The 20511-nt window shown below is 43.6% G+C and overlaps 1 protein-coding gene across 1 annotated transcript; it reads right to left on the minus strand.

The window, feature by feature from the left end:
- Positions 1-7745: 7745 nt before the first annotated feature.
- On the minus strand, positions 7746-8194 carry LOC308219980 (gallinacin-10-like; the record flags this gene model as incomplete). Its single annotated transcript, XM_080615653.1, has 2 exons — positions 7746-7882; positions 8137-8194. 2 exons carry the CDS (start codon positions 8192-8194, stop codon positions 7746-7748), a joined length of 195 nt encoding a protein of 64 aa, XP_080471779.1.
- Between the last annotated feature and the right edge of the window lie 12317 nt (positions 8195-20511).

Consider the following 20511-nt stretch of genomic DNA (forward strand, 5'->3'; position numbering starts at 1 on the left):
AGGAACAGTGAGTTCATTGCCCTGTTACTATAGAGACTGGTGATGTATGACGATGTTGCAACCTAACACATTTGAAGATGCTTGACCTGAGCAATGGCCAAATCAAATGATCAAATGCTAGCTGACCTGAGCAGTCAAATTATTCAGTGCTTGCATGCCCTGTGCCAGCTGGTGGGCTGCACCCAGGGAGGACACAGGATTGGAGGAAGAGGGAGGTGGGTTCCTGTGATACACAATAGTGTAAACCATGTGAATCTGCTGATTCCCATGGCTTTTGGCCATGGACTTATGGAAGCCTGTGCTCCCTTCAGCCACCAGGCATGGTGAGCATAGCAAAGGAAGGAAAGCAGGCCTGCAGAGCTGCATGAAACAAGGAGGCAACAGACCCTGCTCCTTGAATGCAGGAAGGGATCATAGTGTTAGTCCTTGCTTTGACTGGAATTGTAGGGCTGCAACTGAAGAAGGCAGGGTAGGAATGAAAGGGTTGTGGATATTGCCACCTATGGCTATGAAATTGGCAGACATGGTAGTAGCTCCAGTTTCCCAGATGTTCTTCTAGCATGGGTTAGAGTCAGTTACCCTCTGCTTCTTATACTTGTGACTTTAGCTATGGATTTGTACCAAACCTTGAAGAAGAAGTCATTAGAAAGGACTGTGAGGGACACCACTGTGTGTTGTGCATAGCAAACTGTACCCCAATTCCGTTTCAGAAATCAGCTAAGTTCTGTCCTGAGAAAGGTGAGGTCATGGTGCTGCCTATACCGTACTCTGATGGTTTGAAACTTCTTCCGAAGTCTTGCCTTTGCAGAGAGGCTAAACCTACTTTTTCTTTGCCCCAAATAACTTTGGTTTAATACCTTTTTCCCTTGCTGTTAGTCACCTTCCTGATGTGGTTATGAAGAGAGTCACGCGCCTCTTTCTAATTTCGTAGATTCAACATACCAAGTCTACTTGCATGTGATACTTCCACATCTCTCTTCACCTTGTAACCTTCCTTTGTATCTGAAAAATAAAAGCTGATTGCTTTTCATGCATGTAAAGGACCAGCAGTGTATAACATGGAACAGAAGAAGTGTCACCAGAGCTTTGTACAGCACTCTTACTGCTTGTGCTTGTTTCCAAGAATGCCACTCCTGAGACATATGAGAAACGCAAGAGCGGGTTTTTTTCAGACAAACAGTATAATCCAGGAATCATTAATGAAATCCAGTCATAAGGGTGCTTAATTTTTTACTGCTTCAGTGAGAGTAGCAAACTGAAGCGATGGAGAGTAACAGCAGGAGGTGAGTTACGTCTGCAAGCAGAGGTCAGAGATGTCTGTCTGGTAAACTGGCTGCTGTAAACTGCCTGCTATAAACTGGGTGTAGGGCATGAAGTGGGTGCTCCAATTTGTGCAAAAACCACATTAGTTTTCTATGTCAGGACTAGGAGTGAGAAACAAGTGAAAATCCTCTTTACAGTGGAGGGCAGATGAAGAGGTTGAGGAGGGGCTCATGAACATCTTTTCCTGCTCACCAGGTTGTGCTACTATGTAATGCTGGCAGGACAGATCAGACTGGAAGTTTTGCCATGGACATCCTGAGATCCAAGGGAAGGAGGGGAAGCCTCATATTTGACTGTCTCATGTGACGGGCACAACACTCAGAAGATGCTTCGGATTATCAAGCCCGTATATCCCTCTCTTTGCACCTCCCAGACTGCCAGTGGTGGAAAAGGCCGTGATCATAGACCATGGCCAAGCATAAGGAAGCCCTCAAGGCTGAAGTTTGCTTGCAAAAATAATAGGATTTAATGGAGAAGAGGAATGTGCATGTCTGCTTCTTGCATAATTCTGTCCCAGGTGGCACAAGGGGCAGTGGTGTTTGTTTTGAGGGGTGAGGCTGATGGGCTTGGCCCATGCCATCAGACGCTGTCCAATGCTCTTTGGAACCAAACAAATTGGGGAGAGGGAAGTAAAGGGTAAGTAGCTCCATCCTCCTCACCTCCATCCCCCAGTGTCACTTGGAGAGTGACAGCAATGCTTGTCCTGCATCCAGGCTCCCTCTATGGAAATTTAAACGCACCTGGGGTGATAACAGCCACCATGAAGACTGCTTGGCACTGGGGAGAGGGAGCCTGGTCAAGGTGCCCCACTTCTTCCTTCTCATTGAGCACCAGAAGAAGATGTTGGGAAAGTGTCACCAGTGTGCAGAGAAAGCAGTAGGCTGTTACTGATGGGAAGTTGCTCTACTGAGGTGTTTGTTAGAGTTAATATTTGACCTGATAGAAAAACAGTGGGTGGGGGTTTTGTATGGGACCTGTCCTTGTGAAGAAATAGCCATTCGTCACCCAGAACAAGTAAATGAATCGCTTTGGTCTACTGGTCCTTCAGGGGGCTTGTTGGTTTGCTTTTTGTATATGCAGCTTGGGAAATGGCCACTTGTGGTCTGTTTTCTGGGTTGCAGGGCAAGGAGTGCAAATATTTTTGGGCCTGAAGGAGAGTCCCTGCTTTTAATCACAACTGATGGGCAACTGATCTGCCAGTGCAGAAGCGGAGAATTAACTTAGTGAAAATCTCCTGTGGTGTAGGAGTAAATAAACAGGTGGCAGCCAGTAGTGGTTTGAGTTCCCCTGTCCCAAATGTAAGTGCAAGGAAAATATGATGGTGAGAGGCGCAGATGTTTACAGACACAGTGAAGGTGACAGTGGGTGGAAGGTACATGAAGTTCGTTCCTCTTGGTGGAGCACTTGATAAAGGCTGCTCATGCATGACACTAGGTTTCGGTGGGGGTTTCCACTAGGTTTCCAGTCCTAGTGGAAAGTAGGTGTTAAGTACCTGGGCAAGATCAACCATGGGATCATCTCCAGTCTGGGTCCCTGCCATGGAAGAAAGCTGTGAGGGTAAGAAGTCACTGATCAGGAAAGTTTTGAGAAGTCTGAACGCCTATCACCATTCTGAAAACTGATCCATTCTACAGGTGATCAAGGAGGAGGTTTTCTGAGGTCCTGCATTAGCTCTGGGAGGTGAACATCAATCAAGAGATTCCTTCTCCTGTAGCTTGAGCTGCACTATCAAACAATTAGCTGCCTTCCTGCCAGCCCTCCAAGAGAAAAAGCAATGGCATCCTAGGAGGGAAGTCCTCAATAGACATGGGATGAGGAACTTCTTGAGAAGAACTCTCAGTCATCACTGCATGAGAGAGACAGGCCAGGAAACTTGTATGGGAGAAGCTGGTCATTGGAGGGCTGTTTTCACAGGAGAGCTGTGTGAGCCAGCCAGCATAAGGCTGACCCCAGGCAGACGACATGGGGAGTGCAGAGGTGAGGTAGAGACTCAACGGGCTTCCTAGAAATTGGAAAAATGGGAAATGAGCCTGAAGTTACCCATGTACGGCAGTAAGGATGGCTGCTGGTGTGAAACAAAAGACCTTAGTAGACATGAGGTACAGCACCTAGAGACAGAAGTGGAGGCAACTCTGTTCGGAGTAACATCTCTATGACTTAGACACTAGAGATGTTTTTTTTGGGACAGGAGGGAAATCTGAGGCTCAATCTGTCCCGAATTTATCCATATCTAATACCAGAGATTATTTTCGGGATAAACTTGAGGGATGGAGAACAAGTCATCCGTGTCTGTAGCAGTAAGTAGAACAGGAGCAGGAGATGGACTGTGTTAGTGCGTTGTTTAAATGTTATCAGGATCTTTGGTGTAGCTTAGAACTGAGTGAGCTAGCAATCTCTGAAGAAATCTTGGGCATAGTTCAGGGGTTAGTATAGATCAGGAACTGTTCTTGGTACACATCTTGAAACAATCTTATTTTGGAGGCCACGATGCCGTCTTCCATTTCACCACAAAACTGTTCCTGGTCTTTTTAGTTGCTGATATAAATGTAAGATCACTGCAGTCAGGCAGATTACTGGAGGCAGTTTCAAACATGGGTTACTGTTATATCCTAAGGACTTTTCTGTCTAAGAAGCCACAGAAGTATGTGGAATATGTGATCCTTTGGTGTCCTTTAACACTTACAGTGTATGGTCCTGTTGTAAATGTTGATTCAGAAGAAAGTGATTTAGCCTTATTTGACAGATTCAAAGCTGCAGAAGTCAAGAGTGTTTTTTTTTTTTTTGCTTGCACAAATACAGCTTATAGAAACCTTGTGCAGGTTATCTCCAAAATAACACTGAACATTTGGACATGTCATCCTCTTCAGACTAACAAGACGAGCGTTGTCAAGCTTTTACTGGGTAAGTGAAGACAAGAAGAAGGAAACAAAATGCTGCAGAACCTCTGCGTTAATTTGACCTATTTGATTTCGCATTTCCCTTGTGGTTTTGATCTGGGTTCTTTTCAGACTCTTTAGATAATAAAAAAAAGGCCACAATTGTGAAGAAGGAGCATCTCTTTTTTTTCCAAAATCAGAGACATGGGGATCAATTGAATTGCTTAAAATTAGGCCTCAGTGCCATGAGGAATATCCTGGGAATTTTTCTAATACACCTGGATGAAGTCAGCCCTATGTCACCCTAACACCTTTTCAAGATGGATATAGGAAATTGACTCAAAAAACATGGACTCTTCTCTCCGTGACTAGTTGTGATGGGAGAACTTAAACTGATTGTACATCTGTAACTACTGGAGGAAACAAGGAAAAACATCTTGGGTTTGCATTTTGAGCACCATAGAGCTCATGGCTATATCTGTACAACTGAATAAAACTGGAGATTTAATTTACTGTTATGATTGCTATATAGATAAAGAAATTGATATAGAGATAGAGATATGCATGTGCACACTTGATTTCATAAATACAGTGTTGGGGTCTGAACTATCTCTACCCAGAACCACAGAACCAAGGTTTAGAGTGATACACACTTGTTTTGAAAACATCAATCCTGTATTCACTAGCAGTCATAACAGTATGTGTATATATATATACACACTAGATATATATAGTATGTATATTACACATATATGCATACTATATATATGTAAAGTTTGCAGTACTGGAGGTGTTTATTGGTTGCCATTTTGTCATTTAATCACTCACTATCACAAGTTGCTTGAACAGCTCTTACAACTCAATTTTCAATCTTGTCATCCTGAACATTTTAGTATCCTCAAAACTGGTTGCTGTTTTACCCATTCCCTTTTCCAAATCACTCAGAAATATGTGAGCCTGCACAAACTTATGTGTTTGAAAAGATTGCATGACTCAACGAGCTTAGAGTTAAAACCACAGAGAAAATCACTGTTAGCAATAATAGAAGATCACAGTTGTTAGTTTAAGAAGATATTTATTTTTGTGTGTGAATAAAATAGTAACGTATATGTTGTTTCACATCCTTCAAGAGCTGCATGAACCTGGGCTGATTGAACATCCGAACATCACCGTGAGGTAGGCTGGAATAGGTGGCCAAGGTACCAAAGTGGCTTGTGTGTTAAAAGCGAAAAAGGGAGTGACTTCAGCAAAGAAAAACCTGGATCTTCAGAAGCAGTGTGCTAACAGGACATGCCCTCTGGAAGCTTTTTTTCATGCTCATTTGCAGGACACTTTAAAAAGAGGAGGAATCCATCAAAATCACCTCCTCACGGCAGTGGAAATGTTGCTGGTACAAGGGCATGGACCCAGGAAAGCCTTCTCTTCTTACTCTGCCACAATCCTGTAAAGATACGAAGGGTCTTGTTATTTTGCTGAAGTGTAATTGAAACTCAGCCTCTAAAAGCCTCAATACCTGCTAATTACCTTTCAGAATTAATGTACAGACTGGGCTCAGCCACCCGCAATTAGACGCCTCCATGGAAGGTTCCCTGTGTGTGCTGAGTGTCTAGGTCTGCAAGTATTCAATTCTCAGGAGCTATGGTCACTGGCACACTAGTTATATTATCACTAATAATGAAATTTTAATTAGGCTCACCCCAAAATAAAGACTGGAGATTTGACTGAGTTACTGAACCACCCAAGTCTGGTGTCATTTGAAGAGTTCCAGGGTATCTGTTTGGCCTTCACCCATCTTTTCTGAAAAGCAGTGTTTTCCTGTAGTTCATGAGCTATCTCAGCCAGACATGTATATATACATATATATATATGTATATTTAAACACTCCAAGGCACTTCAAATACCGCTAAACAGCTCAATGTATCATACTGAATCAAACTCTTTGCATCCAATTTAAGATTTCTTTTCAATCAACTCAGTAGATTGAATCCTAAGCTGAAAAAAAACCTGCTTATATTGTACCTCAGAATACCCTGTTGGTTTCAAATTCTACTGCTGTATTGATCAACCCAGCTGAAAATCTAAAATCCAAGTTTTAATCCTGAACATTAGCACCCAGCAATATCACATATGGGTACATTCCTCCAAGGAAGAGTATTTCTATAGGAAAATTACACCTGGAAGCAAACTCAAGAGACCTTGTTCTTTTCCTAGCCCCAATTCTCCTTTGATCAAGCTTTACAGATGTTCTCACAGAAATCTGAAGTTGGAGACCTGCCATCTGCTCCTACCAGTGTGTTTGCTATCAGTAGAAATTGCTTCATGAAGAGAATGATCATACACAGAGACTGAGGAATCACATCATTCCTTTCTAAAATCATCTAACAGTAGGTTGCTTCTGTACCATTTACTTACTTCCCTGGGTTCCTAAGTGGATGCTTCCTTTGCATCTTAATCTTGAGACATCAAACCTGTCCCATTATTGGTATGATTTGGGTTTCCTGAAACCACCATCTGACGGACATGAGGATACATGTGCTGACCAAATGCTATGAAACCTTCTCCCTAGAGCAATCTCATCACACCTTCTTCAGTCTCTGGGAACATTTAAAGCCTGGCAATTCTATAAGCAACAGAATAAAGACTTCTGGAAAATTCAGAAAACAAGGATCTGAGCTCTTCCTTTGTTTTGAACCAGGCTCTGTCCAGTCACATCAGTGGCTGAGGGTCTGCCTGAACATTTCTTGTTGGGATGAGTTATGTCACCACAGCTGTTCTTTTCATTCTAAAATGCAGGAACATTTCATTTCACACTGAACTGAGTGTGTGTGGTAGTCACTGCAGCTGGCAATGATCATCACGTGGCCATCAGCAGAACAAAACTGCTGTAGAAATTAAATGCCCGGGAATATGTTTGATCCTAAGCTGAAGTGTATTCCTCAAAAGTGTGTTCATAACCTTAAAGAAGGAAAAAATCTTTCTATAAGGGAAAATCCAGACCTTATTAGAAAGTCATCTCCAAAGACAAAAGTGAGGTGCACACCCAGTTGTCTCTAGTCACTAACAAATTCACTCTTTTTCACCTTTCTAAGAACTGCACAACAATGGGAGGAAGGAGAGAGAAGCAGAGTTCAGTGAACATGTTTCCCTCCTTAAAATTTAATTTTCTAGGTCTTTATGGAAATTAAATTAACAAAGGGGGATACATTGTTTGGATAAAAATACTGTGAAATATTTGCCTAATAATTTCTTGAAAAAAATGCTTTTTTTTCTTCCCATCAAAATTTAATATAAAGTGAAAAACACTGACTGCTGGGAAATTTTGACCCTCCTGATCTTTTACTTTCATGCATAACTTCCATCGAAATTAAATGTCTCCTTAAAAATGCATCTACGGTGTGTGAACACAACGACCTGTTCATCCTCCATCTGTACTCCTCACATATGGCTGCCCTGCAAGCCCTATGGTCTTGTGCTTATTATTCAAGGAAACATCAGATAAAATAGCAGGACAAAGATGCCTTCTGATGCCCTTTAGTCCTGTGGCACTTACTTTGAGCAGCATCTCAGCAGCCCCCCATGGCATGACCCTGAGACAGTGAAGGTGGGTGGGCATGGGCCAGCACGGCAGAAATTTCCCTGGTTCTTGCACTCTGTGGTGTCAGGAAAAAGAGGATCTGCAGAACCTGTGAGGAGTGGAAGATGTTAAAACATCAGTTTTCAGTCTAAAATTTATCCTTCTCTAAGAAGGATATTATTTATATCCTAAGATATTCTCTAAGAAGGAAGAGTGCCATTGTGAGCACAGATGTTCTCAGTCCCATCCACTGCACAGCAGCATCCCAGCATCATCACATCTTGCCTGTCTGCTGATGGTTGCTTTTCTTCATCTCTGCCTACAAGCCCTTTTGCTCTTTGTAGGATTAAGTTTGCTTCTCACCTGAAGAAGCCTGGAAGAGGAGGAGGACGACAGCAAAGAGAACGTAGAGGATCCTCATGGCTGCCAGTTGATTTTTTGGCTTCGTGCTCCTGCAAAGTGCCTGAATGACCAATGGAAGATGAAGGTTGGTTGTGGAAGAGGCTAGGAAAAGTACCTGGTATTTATAGAGCCTGTGGGGTTGTGCAAGTTTGACAGCTGAGTGCTCTGTCAATAAGTAACAGCAAAGAACCTTCTGGAAAGCAGGGTGGTTATCTCCCTTATCGCCGGTTGCAGTGAAATGTGCAGTGAATGTGTTGCAATGCCCAAGGGTGAATATCCGCTGACCGTGTCGGTTACACAATGGGACCACCAGCCAAGCCCACCGAGCTGTACCCATTGCCTTTTGCCAGCCTGTTTCAAACACAGGCATGGAGATGGGTTAGGCAGAGGGCTTGGGAGTCAGCCACTGCTGGAGTCCTATCCCAGTGTTGACCCTGAATCCATCACTCACTGACGAGTCACGTAACATTTGTCTCCATCTCTCCATCCCTGTCACCAGGAGGATGACGTCAAAAACATTGGGAAAGATCTGATATGACGCAACTTTGCTTCATCACATTTTAAACAGGTTTCAGGACATCCTCACCCATTGGAGAGAACTGATACAAAGCTCTCTCCCTCCTTTAATTCTCACTTGTGTGCCACCTTGAGTGCTTTGCATTTCGACCAACTTTTGACATCTTTTTGTTTCTCCTCACATTGCCCGGAAGGTTGGGAGAATGGGCTGATTCCATGAGAATCTCAGCAGACACAATGCCTCGAAAAGCAACATCTTCTAGGGCTTCACTTCAGAGCATGATCCACATGGCTGTAAATTTTCTGCGAAGCACTAGTTAGAGGATCAAAGCACTGAATGTTCTCCTTCATCAGATCCTGGGCCAGATGTCAAATGACAGCAACAGCTTTGCACCCATGGGAATCCTCCCTTTGCCCTAATACTGGCACACATAATACACAGGTTGATATCTGTCACATACCAGGTGTTTCTGCAGCTCCTAGCTCTGACATTCTGGTTCAGCAGTTTGCTTCCTTATTACCTTCTTTATTATATTCAACCCAGAGTTAACAGTATTTTTGTTCTAAGAATTATTTGCAGGATGAAAACATTACTGATGTTTATGTTTAATCTGCATACTAACAGGCAAGCTTAAGCAGCTGAGAAACTAACAAGGTGAGGTACTTAAGTGTTTATGCAGCAAATAACAGTTAGGTAAACACTGATTTCCATCTTCCATCCATAAAATCTAATTAACCAGGAAATGCCAAGCACTCCAGAATGTCCTTTTTCGTACTCTTGCCTTGGAAATAATCTCTTTCTTTTTGCTGGCAACTGATCTACTTCCCCTATTTCTAATGCAGAGGATGGCTGAGTTGTCACTCCCTTCTTTTCTCTTTCACTGTCAGTGGGACACCCTGACAGACACCTGACCTACAACATGAACATGAACAAAACCCTTTTGTTTTTATGAAGACCCATTGAAATGTGAGTTTCCCCCACCTGTCTTTCACACAGACAGGACAACGGCGTTATGATGTTTCGCAGTGGGAAGTGTGGTTTCTGAGCACTCCTTGCTTCCTAAAGAAGTCCATGTTAGAGAGGAGTCATGTTTTCCCCAACTGAAATCAGAATGTGGCACAGGGGAAACTGGTGACTACTCTTTGCTATCACACATTGTATTTGAACAAGCTTTGCCTGCTTTCAGGGCTGTACTGTTTTCCACCTGTGGAACAGAATAAATCTACTACCCAAGCCAAATTCTTTAATTTCAGCAGTGTAAACTGCCACAGCACTCACAGATTTTGCTGAACAATCTTATTTCTTGCAGAAGAAAATCAGCCTTCTGGGAAATTGAGCAACATTTTAAGCCCTCCTAACACAGGCAGCCTGAAAATGTTATTCAGAACAATAGGAAAATTCCATTACATTGGCTCCTGGTAAAAACAAAGACAAGTGCAAGCTGGTTGCTTAAAACCAGGGCAAACTTGTATAAAACCCCTGAGGAGCAAAGCAATTTGTGCATCACAGCAGCGGCCTGGGCTGGAGCACGGCAGCATGTGTGTGGAGCTGTGCCGCATGGTAGTCAGGGCCAGGAAGGAGTCATGAAGATCATGGAATGGTTTGAGTTGGAAGGGACATAAAAGATTATCTGGTTCCAGACTTCTGTTGAATGTTAACTTTCAGACATGGGAACTCCAGGAGCTGTAGGTACCTACCCTAGAGGTTTTAGGTATTAGAGAGGTAAATAGGTATTAGGGTGATTTTACTTGAAACCTCATGCAAGAATACTGCAATGCAAATAAGACATAAAAGATTCCATGAGAATATTGGTAGCAAAGGAAAGGGAAGACATGCACGACATTCAAAACACATTTAATTTTGCCTTTGAGATTGGGAAGAGATGGGCAGCTTTTAATAGTAGAAACTCCCTTAGCTGGTACATCAGGAGATCTCTGTGCTATTATAGAGGATGCAATATATCGGAATAGTACTCTCTTTATTTCTCACCATTTACTAATAGGCAACTTTGTAAATCTGTAAGGAATGAATAGATATTTAAGTTTTGATGTTTCCAGTCCAATTTTGCTGTATTTTGCCCTAGCAGCACAGCTTTCTAAAGGTGATATTGCAAGGAAAATCCGAAACATTAAGCGGGGCCAGCCCCTGTAAACATCGACTCATCCTCATAAAGGAGCACACAATGCCTGAGTAGGTTTCTCAGTCTTCTGCAAGGCAGGTATTTTTCTTCATTTCTTCCCTCATTAGTTGACAAATGACCTCCCATAGCAGTTCAGAATGAGCACCATATGCAATGCTGATTGCTTTCTGCCTCAACATTTTCTTGAAGACATTCTCTTAAGAACAACTTCAGCAGTTAATGGCTAATAAAAAAATTTTTTAGAATCTAAGAACTATTGTACTTCTGAGAATGGTTATTTATAATGGGGTACATGTATTTGGAGACTGGTAGGACTTTATTATGCCGTTTTAACTGTAAGTATGCCTTTAAAACCACACAGGCATCTGGTTATTTAGCAAAGTATACGTTTAAGTGACATTAAAACCAAATTCATATCAGCACATACTTCAGTGTTTTCCTGGCTTTTCTCTTACACTGCATGCAGAGTAATTTACATTTGCAGTGATTGATCTTTCATTAATCAGTAGTAACTTAATTAGTTCTTCAGCTTTGCCCTTTGTCTGATGCTTCCGAAAGTTAGCAAACAAGATGAAAGAATGTAGACTGAAATCTTGCATTCATTTCGTGGTCATCACCATGTTCACACTGGACAATTTTAGCCAACACTTTTGGATTTTCCTACTTTTGTAGCTGGCTAGTCTTCTGTTTTACAGTTTTCTCTATGGGAAATCAATGTAAATCAAATTCACAGCTCTTCCCTTTGCAGTGTAAGTGATGGGGTGTTTCTTTCCCACAGATGACTGCTGATACCTGGTGGTAAGAGATATGCACTCTTTGAACCTCTGCCTGGATAGCTACAGGTGAATCTGACATCCAGCCTGCTTCTCCATTGCATCTTACACAGATACACTGTGCTCTTGTGCGAAGTATTCTCACATGTGACTTGTCAGTTGAGTGGTTTATGCCATTTCACTTGGGCCAAATGGGTGCACAAGGCTCAAAGCAAAGACCACCAGGCACATTTTACCTCTGTTCTTCCATCAGTTCTCACAGTGCTTGTGACAGATACAATGCTCTTCTATTAGAGAAACTTCAGAGCAAAAGTACAGCAGAGCAGTGAATGATTTCTGACATGCGAGAGACTTCCCAGTATCACTGAAAAGGCAAAAGAGGAGGCTGGAGAGCCCCCCTGCATGTAAGGTTTGGGGATGATGCATTGCTGAGGTCTGGGAACCTAGTCAATTATTACCTGCCCTTGGTTACTTTGATCTCAATTGCATGCGTCCTCATGTTGCAATCCATACAGTCAGTCAACATTAAATAGACCTTTACATAAAACCACTGGAAATCAGCATAGAGAATGTAATGTCCTCTGTGGCTGTAAAGCCCACACAAAAGGAATATTCCTCTGCAGAGATGAGGGCGAGAAGGAATAATAATCAGTGTTTGAGAGGAAATCTGGTAAGCAGGATCACTTATATGTTACCAAGAAAAGACTAGTACTTCTCTGGTTCTGCAGGACGAGTTTCCTGATCTGTCACACAGTGTTGATGCTGCTGGCATGATGCTTTTCCTGGAAGGAGCTGTGGCTTCTGTGTGTATGTTATCATCTAAAATAGCACAGAAGCTTTAATTTTAAGAATTATCATATAATCAGAGAATCAGCTAGGTTGGAAAAGACCTTTAAGGTCATCGAGTCCAACCTTTAATGTGCAGTTGGTGATAAAATAAAACACCAGAAGTGTTTTCATTAGACAGTAAGCAGTGTCTAAATGCTTCCTTCTGTGCAGAAGCAAAATATTGGTTCCTATGGTGTATTGGGTAAATTTCTGTTGACTTGGGCACCATCATCATCAAAAATAAAACTACTGGAGCTCCCCTGGCTCTTGTGAGACAGGAAGCTGCTAATGCTGCAACCACAAGAATTGGAATCACACAGAACAGACAGGCCAGAGTGGCACTGACCTTCACCTGCATAAGCATGTTTGTTTTCATGTGTAATAGACAAGTCCATTGTGTCTGCTACGTCCAAGATGTCATTATAACCTATCAAGTTGCAGCTACTACAGTTGATAGAGTCTGAACAGTGATTCAATTGACTTCTCTGCATCTGTACAGATTAAATAGCATCAGGACGTGATCACTGAAAATTGATCATCCACAGTATTAAATTATTAGAACAGCTCTGTCAGTTTTGGTCTCTGCCAAAAATTCCTGGGCTGTTTCAGTGATTGGTTCTGGCTAGGAACTATTCAAATAGAGTCTGACGTGGTCACCTTGTTTTGGAGGCTAAGACAGTTGTACAGTATGGGTCACACCATGTCATAGGATCTCAGGAGCTAGATAAAGGCACTGTTACTAGTACTGAAGATAGCTTTACAGTCTGTATTTGAAACTTATCATATTACAGGCACTCATATTTGGCTGGTTTTGCTCCAATTGCAAACGAGCCCTTAAAAAAGTGCTCTGGCAACCACCATCCTTCCCCCTACCCATAGAACATCTATTTTGGATGCCTCGTCGTCTTGCTGATAGAAACAATTTGGGATTAAGACAACCATCTTCTACATCAGTGTCCTGAATAAAGTCTGGAGTTGCATAGGGGTTCTTCACTGTGCCTGTCTCTACTTGGGTGCCACCATCACCAAAGGAAATCACAGTGATTAGGTGCTTGTAAGTGACATCTAAATCCCACACTGAAAGTCAACCATAGCAGATATCTACTTGGACATATAACACACAGTGGAGGATAATACTAAAAGAGAATGCATCACCAATCTAACAAACAAAATATGTTCATGGAGTTATAAAAGATGACTTGAAATATAATCCTCTAAAGAACAAAGAAAACAAGCCGCCCACAGGAGTCCCTTATAATAAATACCTAGTTACTTCAATTCATTTAGTTACTTCATTTCTAGCTCTCTGGAAAGCAGCTCACATCTTCTAAGGCCAATATCACAGGTAAAACCCCATTATGTAAACCATGATGTAAACAAGTACATAATCAATTTCCAACGAACTAATCAGTGCCTTGTGTAATGCACATGGGGGCTGGAGGTGTGTGTGGTGTTTGCTTTCTACCACACAGCGGGCTACGTCTGCTCAGGATGGGAAAAGAAGAGTCAGTGCCTGGCTGGGGACTAGGAGTTCTTTCCTTGCACCTTCATCACCAAGATGATGGTTTTCTAGTTTAATTTCCAGTTTAAGACCAGTTTCAGTTAATTTTCTTGCTGGAACTTCACCCTTTGTGGGTTAAAAACATCTCAGTGTATGACTATACCATTTCTTAGGGGACAGAGGCAGGACTACAAGCATCTCCTTGATATCTGCTGTCCCCTAAATACCTCCTTGAGATAAGCATCTATCAGGTGAGCCTCTGGGTGCACCATGTAAATCTGTTGTCTGCTTCATCTCCCCATCCGTGGATGGTGTTTCCTCACCACTCTGATCCTCATAATGAAGGATGAGGCTTGGCCCAATCTTAGCTGGGAGCAGGACTGATCTGCAGCATCTGCAGAAGCCAGCTTGAAAGAGTCTCTCAGAAGGAAAGGGAAGCCACTGAGTTGTTAATTTTTGAGCTCCCTTGTTCACAGACACACTGATAGGGCATGAGCCAACCTGATTTTCAGCTGCTGAAGTTGATAAAAAAAGCCCAAGGCCATTTGCAGTCACTCAACCCTGCAGCAGCTGAAAGGGTCACTTCCAGCCTTCTGCATAAAGGTCTCCACAGAGCAACCCACGGCTCATAGCTCCTGCTTCCCTGTGCATGACTTTGCTGGGAAACCATGCATTTAACAGCAGCACCTCACCCCCACCTCCAAGGGTGGGATTCCTCTTGGGTAATGAGCCAGACACTACCAGGAAAATGACCTTAGGAGAGGCCAAGACTTGCTAACAGCGTTAAGGACTGCATTTCTCAAGAGCCCGCTGTACACTTTTCATGCCCACGCCTTTGCAGGGGGTGTAAAACAGGCTCACCCACACTTCACCATCATCTCCAGCCCTTCAGAGGGGCAACGTGAATGGTTTTGTGGGTGTTGGTGCAAAGAGCATACGCAAAGGTTTAGCCTTGGTAAGGAATTACAAAAGTATAGCAAAAAATCTAACTCATTATCGATGCAGAAGTATATCACCCCTTCACGGGCAAGCCCCGTAGATCACTGTTCTTCAGGTACAACTTGCAATGCAGAATCTTCTGGGCTGCCTAGTCGTCATCTGAAGCTATGAATAGCATATAACATATTTAGCCTTAAAATCTGTGTTTTCTTTTCTGTTTGACTCCTTCCATTGGGTTGGGTTGGAAGGATGGATAATGAGCAGGGGAAGTTTGGTATGCTAGAAGTCATTCTGGCATAGCTTCCTGTGCTGATGGAGCCTGGTCATGGGTGGTGGTGGAGCTAGTCCAACAGTGGACAGAATGATGTTGCCAGAGGAAGGATGGGGAGGATAGTTGTGTCAACTATTCAACTAAAGATGATGGGGACCATTCCTAAGGCAGCTAGGATGCCATCCATAAACTATGGATAGCCCCATCCATAAACTATGGATAGCCCCATCCATAAACTATGGATAGCCACATCCATAAACTCTTTCACCCTGCAGAACAAGACGGCTGAATTAAAAATCTATTGAGAATGGTCCCAGGCCAACCCCTAGCTGTGCCCAGGGATAGTTTGGGTTGGTGCTAGTTGGCCTGGTCACAAACTGTTCCCAGGTTAGCTGATATTATAGAGTCCTGTACCTCTACCTCAAAACTCATTTACTTGCCAACATGGACATGATGTTGGACATGCTAGTTGGCCTGGTCACAAACTGTTCCCAGGTTAGCTGATATTATAGGTCCTGTACCTCTACCTCAAAACTCATTTACTTGCCAACATGGACATGATGCTGCCCCAGGGAATTTTCTTATGGATGTTCTCAGAAGAGAAGGTAGATAAAACCTTTCCCTCTCTCCTTCCTCTCCACTTATTCCCCCTGCCCCAAAGCACTCATCAGTTATGCTGGGGTACTATTTGGACCAAAGCTGTTGCAATCACACCACAAATAAGTGAAATCTCTGGCTTCATCCCTACAAACTAATTGTCCCTTTAGATACAACAGTTCTTATTTGATCAGCCATTTCACCAGTATAAAGGATATCAGTCTTGTGTAGCAATTTAGTTGCAAGAACAAGTTTGAGTACAGGAATATGATTTAAAATCTCAGAAGCATAAAGGAAGCAAGCAAGCAAGCGAACAGTGGAACAAAACCCCATTTGTCAGACAGCTCCTGTTCATACATAAGTGACAAAATGCCATGGAAAATATAAAAAGGGAAGAAAATCTAGTTGATTTTCCATACACAAAAGGCTAAGAAGCAGTTGTTCATCTTCCACTGGCACAAACCCTGAGGAAAGAGTGTGCTGATAGAACAACACAGCCGTAAGATCAGGCATCAATGAAAAGTGTACTGATAATAGCAAAATAAGAAGGTCTGCCAGGTCTTTCAGATGAGAGAATTAAAGTTACCCAGAAATACTGCATCTGCATGGCTTTCCCCCTGCTTTTCTTAAGCTGTATAAAACAGGGAGCTCACCCTGCTGGGGAAATGGATAAACAGTGGATTTTGTCTTTTATTCCTGATGTAGACCTGTAAATAAATGTACTGTGGACTGGAACACTGAGACTTTTATAGACAGCTCTCCATGCTTTGTTAGTCGTGATTCCCTTTGCTCTGGAATTTGGTAGTTTCTCTTGTACTCCATCTGGTTGGTACCTGGACAAGCCCTTCCCTAGGGGCAACTCATCAACTGGAAAAGGAAATCAAGGCTCAGAGAGAAGCAAGCAGAGGCTTAATCAGAGAAAACAAAAGACACAAAGCTCGGGATTTAGATCTTAATGAATTTCTTCATCGCTTCTCCAGCAGCTGTTTTATAGGTGATTTAGATAGTGAAGGTAAAAGAAGCTAAAGACCATATTACTGTCACTGGTGCCTAGGAATCAGCCTCCCTCCACAAACAGGAGTATCTTTCTCCTTAAAAATGTCCAGCAGAACACAAATTACCTTGCCTTGATCACTAATATGGAGATGTGACCTTGTCCTCAACTTAGACACTGAACCTTGAATCAACAGGATGGAGGGAAGTCAAAATGAAACTTCCACTGCAGTCGTGGGATTGTGTTAGAAGCGAGCACAGCCCATTGGCACAGGAGAGGCACAGATGCTTATACAGCCAGGGAAAATCCCTGCTGCCTGATGTAACATTCCTCTATAAGTTTCTGTGATCATTTTCAGGAGAAACAGACAATCCAGAGCTGGACCCATCTGGCACTGTGAACAGGGATCCCAACTCAGGGGAGCTGGGCTTGTGCTCACAGGCCCTCCTCACATCTCCTCCTCTGCTCAAGCTGGCTGTACGTCAATATTTAAAGTAAACCACTTCATGTAACAGACCTCAATAGGACTGATCACAATTTTCCAAGAACTGGATTTTCATTGAAAATAAAGTCATATATGAAACAGCGTTTATTATAAAGGTTTACAGTTTTATGGAACATTTTAAAGCCTCTCACACCTTCCCATTTGATATTGCCTCAAAGGTTTATGCAAGTTAGAGTGTTCTAACTAGAAAAAATCAGACAGTCTAAAGATTGCAAAACAATTTGATTATAAAGCAACCTATGATAAATTCTCTTGCACAGGAGACTTCAAGTTCTACTCCCTAATAAACCACCTCTGTGATTAAACCTCATCAGCAGCCAGCCCTTGCCTATATTGTGACTCAAGTCGCTCCTGCTTTAAAAAAAAGAAAGTCTTTAAAAAGTCTGTAAAGTTCAGGCCATTGAAGAGTGAGGATAATTGTAAATCTCAGTGTACTTTATGAAATGTAAAACCTGCTCCTGTTGGCTGCACTGAAAATAGTTCTTCTAAGCTGAAGTACACCAGAACAATACTTCTTACCAGACACCAGTCTTTCAAGAGTGTAATAAAAGCATCTAACAATTTATATTAGATTGGGTTTTTTCAGCTGTGAAAGATCTGCAAAAGGAAATACCTGAGGCTTTTTCTTTTCAGAGAAATCAAAAGGGCAGAAAATCACAACACAGTGACAGAGTGGTGGCATAAATCTTTCCCTGGTTCAGAAGCTGTGTGAATGCACTCAGCACGTACAGGGTTTGGCATGCACAGATTCTGTGTGCAGTGTTTTCCCCACGGTACAGCTATGTGCATTTGGTGTACAATCAGGGGATCTCTCCCCTGCCTTTGGGTGATCCCTACCCTTACTTGCTTGTGGACGAGCCAAGGATATTGGCAGTGAGGTAGCGACATCTGGAGGACAAATAGCCACCGGTTAAATGCTCGCTCAACCCATCAGCGACACGCCAGGAGTTCTGGGACGCGGGATAGGGGTTCCTAGGTCTATGTTCATTCAGAGAAGTGAGAATGGGAGTCACAAAGGCCCTACACTTGGTTTTTCTGCCTTCTGTCTGTGGCTGTGATTCTCAGGCAATATCAGACTTAAGGCATCTCCAGGGCTCTCCAGATCTGTGATGCCTGGTTATGGGCTGGTCTGAGCCCAGGGGGTCTCTATTTTCCCCTCTGTCCCCATCCCCATTAAGTTCCCTATTTATGACTCTTGAAATTCACCCTAAAAGAGCACTTAAAAGAGTTCAACTACTTTTATTGAATTATAACTCATATAAGGTCATTCCCAGAGCCTTGAGTCTTCTTTTTTTCCCAGTCCTCCATCTTCTCCATCCATCTCACCAAGAAATGCATGGGAAACCAGGAAGAGAATAAGTAGAGAGTTAAAACCCCTGATGGCTAGTCCTGACAGCCTGGTTTTGGTTCCCCACAGTTGGATGTTGCAACAGAATCAACAAAAAGACACTGACATAGTGAAGCAAGTCCACCACTAAGGTGGTGGGGGCTGTGGTAGTTGAGATGTGAGGAGAGGTGGAAAGAATTGGGTATATTCAACCTGAAGAAGAATATGCAAAAGGCTTTTATCCCAACCTTCAGTCACCTAACAGCAGGGTGTACAGGAGATGGACCTAGACTTTTCTCAGAGTGCACAGTGATAAGATGGGAGGCAAAACACCCAAAAAGCAATATGAGAACATGTTGTCATGGGGTGCCATGCTTGCAAAGGCCCATGCTGCAATGGATAATGTGCCCTGCTATGGACTGGGAGACTGCAGGCTGGGCTTTTTGTAGAAGGACACATCTGGAGTAGGATGCCCTTGCCCAGGATGGGTATTGGGACCAAGAGAAGCTGTACACAATCATGGAGCAGGAGCTGGAATGTCCATTAATCCTGTCTCCTTCGTAGACATAGGGTGAGGAAAGGCTGAAGCTATCCAGACACTACCTAACCAAGGTCCAGCAAGGAAAGACTACTCTGCCATGGAGCAGTTACTGCCCTTCACCAGGGCTATGGGTTGCACAGTGGGAAGGCAAAAATAATTGCCAAGGAGATACCCATCTCACAGTGAGATCCCATGGGAGGTGGGCATCCTGACCCCGGTGTGATTTGAACACACAGCCTTCTGATCTGGAGTCAGACGCGCTACCATTGCGCCACGAGGTCAGGGCTGGGACAGATTCTGCTCAAACGTCATCCTGGGTTTTATGGCCATGGGTGTTCTCTGAAGGAAGGGGAGGAGCATCTTGACACTTATCTTGCTAAGCCTGCAAGAAGGGCTGTAAATGAGCTGTTTCAGAAAAGGAAGGCCAAAATGTGACCATTGCCCAGAGCAGCCCTGTAGGACCTTTCCTAGGAGAAAAAAGGCTCCTGCGCTTGGTGTCTCTAGAGGGGCAGGAGGGATCATGTCCAGCCACCTCCCTGAAGCGAGACGCCCCATTTATCTGGTAGATGCACAGCACCCACCTCATGCCCTGTGGCAGGAGGGACCCTCATGCAGTTTGACATCCTGGTTGGGGTCACCTTCCCCACAGAAGGAGATGGAGTGTGCTCTGGGTTCAGCTGCCTCCACATGCCCTGGACACAAGCTGTTTATTCTGCACCTCTGCCCCATCTCTCCATGGGCTTTCACCCCCAAGTAGGGTCACCATGTTGTGGACATCACTTGTCTGCCTTCTCCTCAAGGGGTGGCCCTGTATTCTCTACCTCCCATAGCCCCTTCTCCTAGGGGTCTCCATGGAGAGGACCCCACCGCCCAGGCCAGGGTCCGTGATGGGGACCCACACACCTCCACCCTGACCTCGTGGCGCAAGGGCAGCGCGTCTGACTCCAGATCAGAAGGTTGTGTGTTCGAATCACACCGGGGTCAGCCTTGGAGCACCACTGGGCACCCTCTCATTTACCCTGTGTGAGGGGCAGGGCTCTGCAATGCACTGGACAGCTACAGAGGGGGAAATGTGATGCTCAGAGCTTTCCTTTCAGCCAGGTGGAGTGCTGTGCTGGTTGGAGATTATGGATCATGACCGTAGTAGAGGCCCGTGCTGGGAGGTGTTGTGGTGGCAGTCTGCTACAGTTTTCCCTCATCAAAAAGGAAGTGATGAATTCTTCCTTAGGGAAGTGCAAAAAGCTTCTAGACTGCATGCTCAGTTGCTCCTATGGGACCTGGACATACCTTCAGGCAGTATTTGCCTGGGAGGGTAACGTGTGGTGGTAGAAGAAGTTTTTCAAGAAGAGCAAGAAGCAGGATCTGGGGAGCTCTGGTCTGTTCAGCCTCACCTCAGAGCCCAC

The sequence above is a fragment of the Psittacula echo genome (assembly GCF_963264785.1).
Source record: "Psittacula echo genome assembly, chromosome: 4".
NCBI lineage: Eukaryota > Metazoa > Chordata > Aves > Psittaciformes > Psittacidae > Psittacula > Psittacula echo.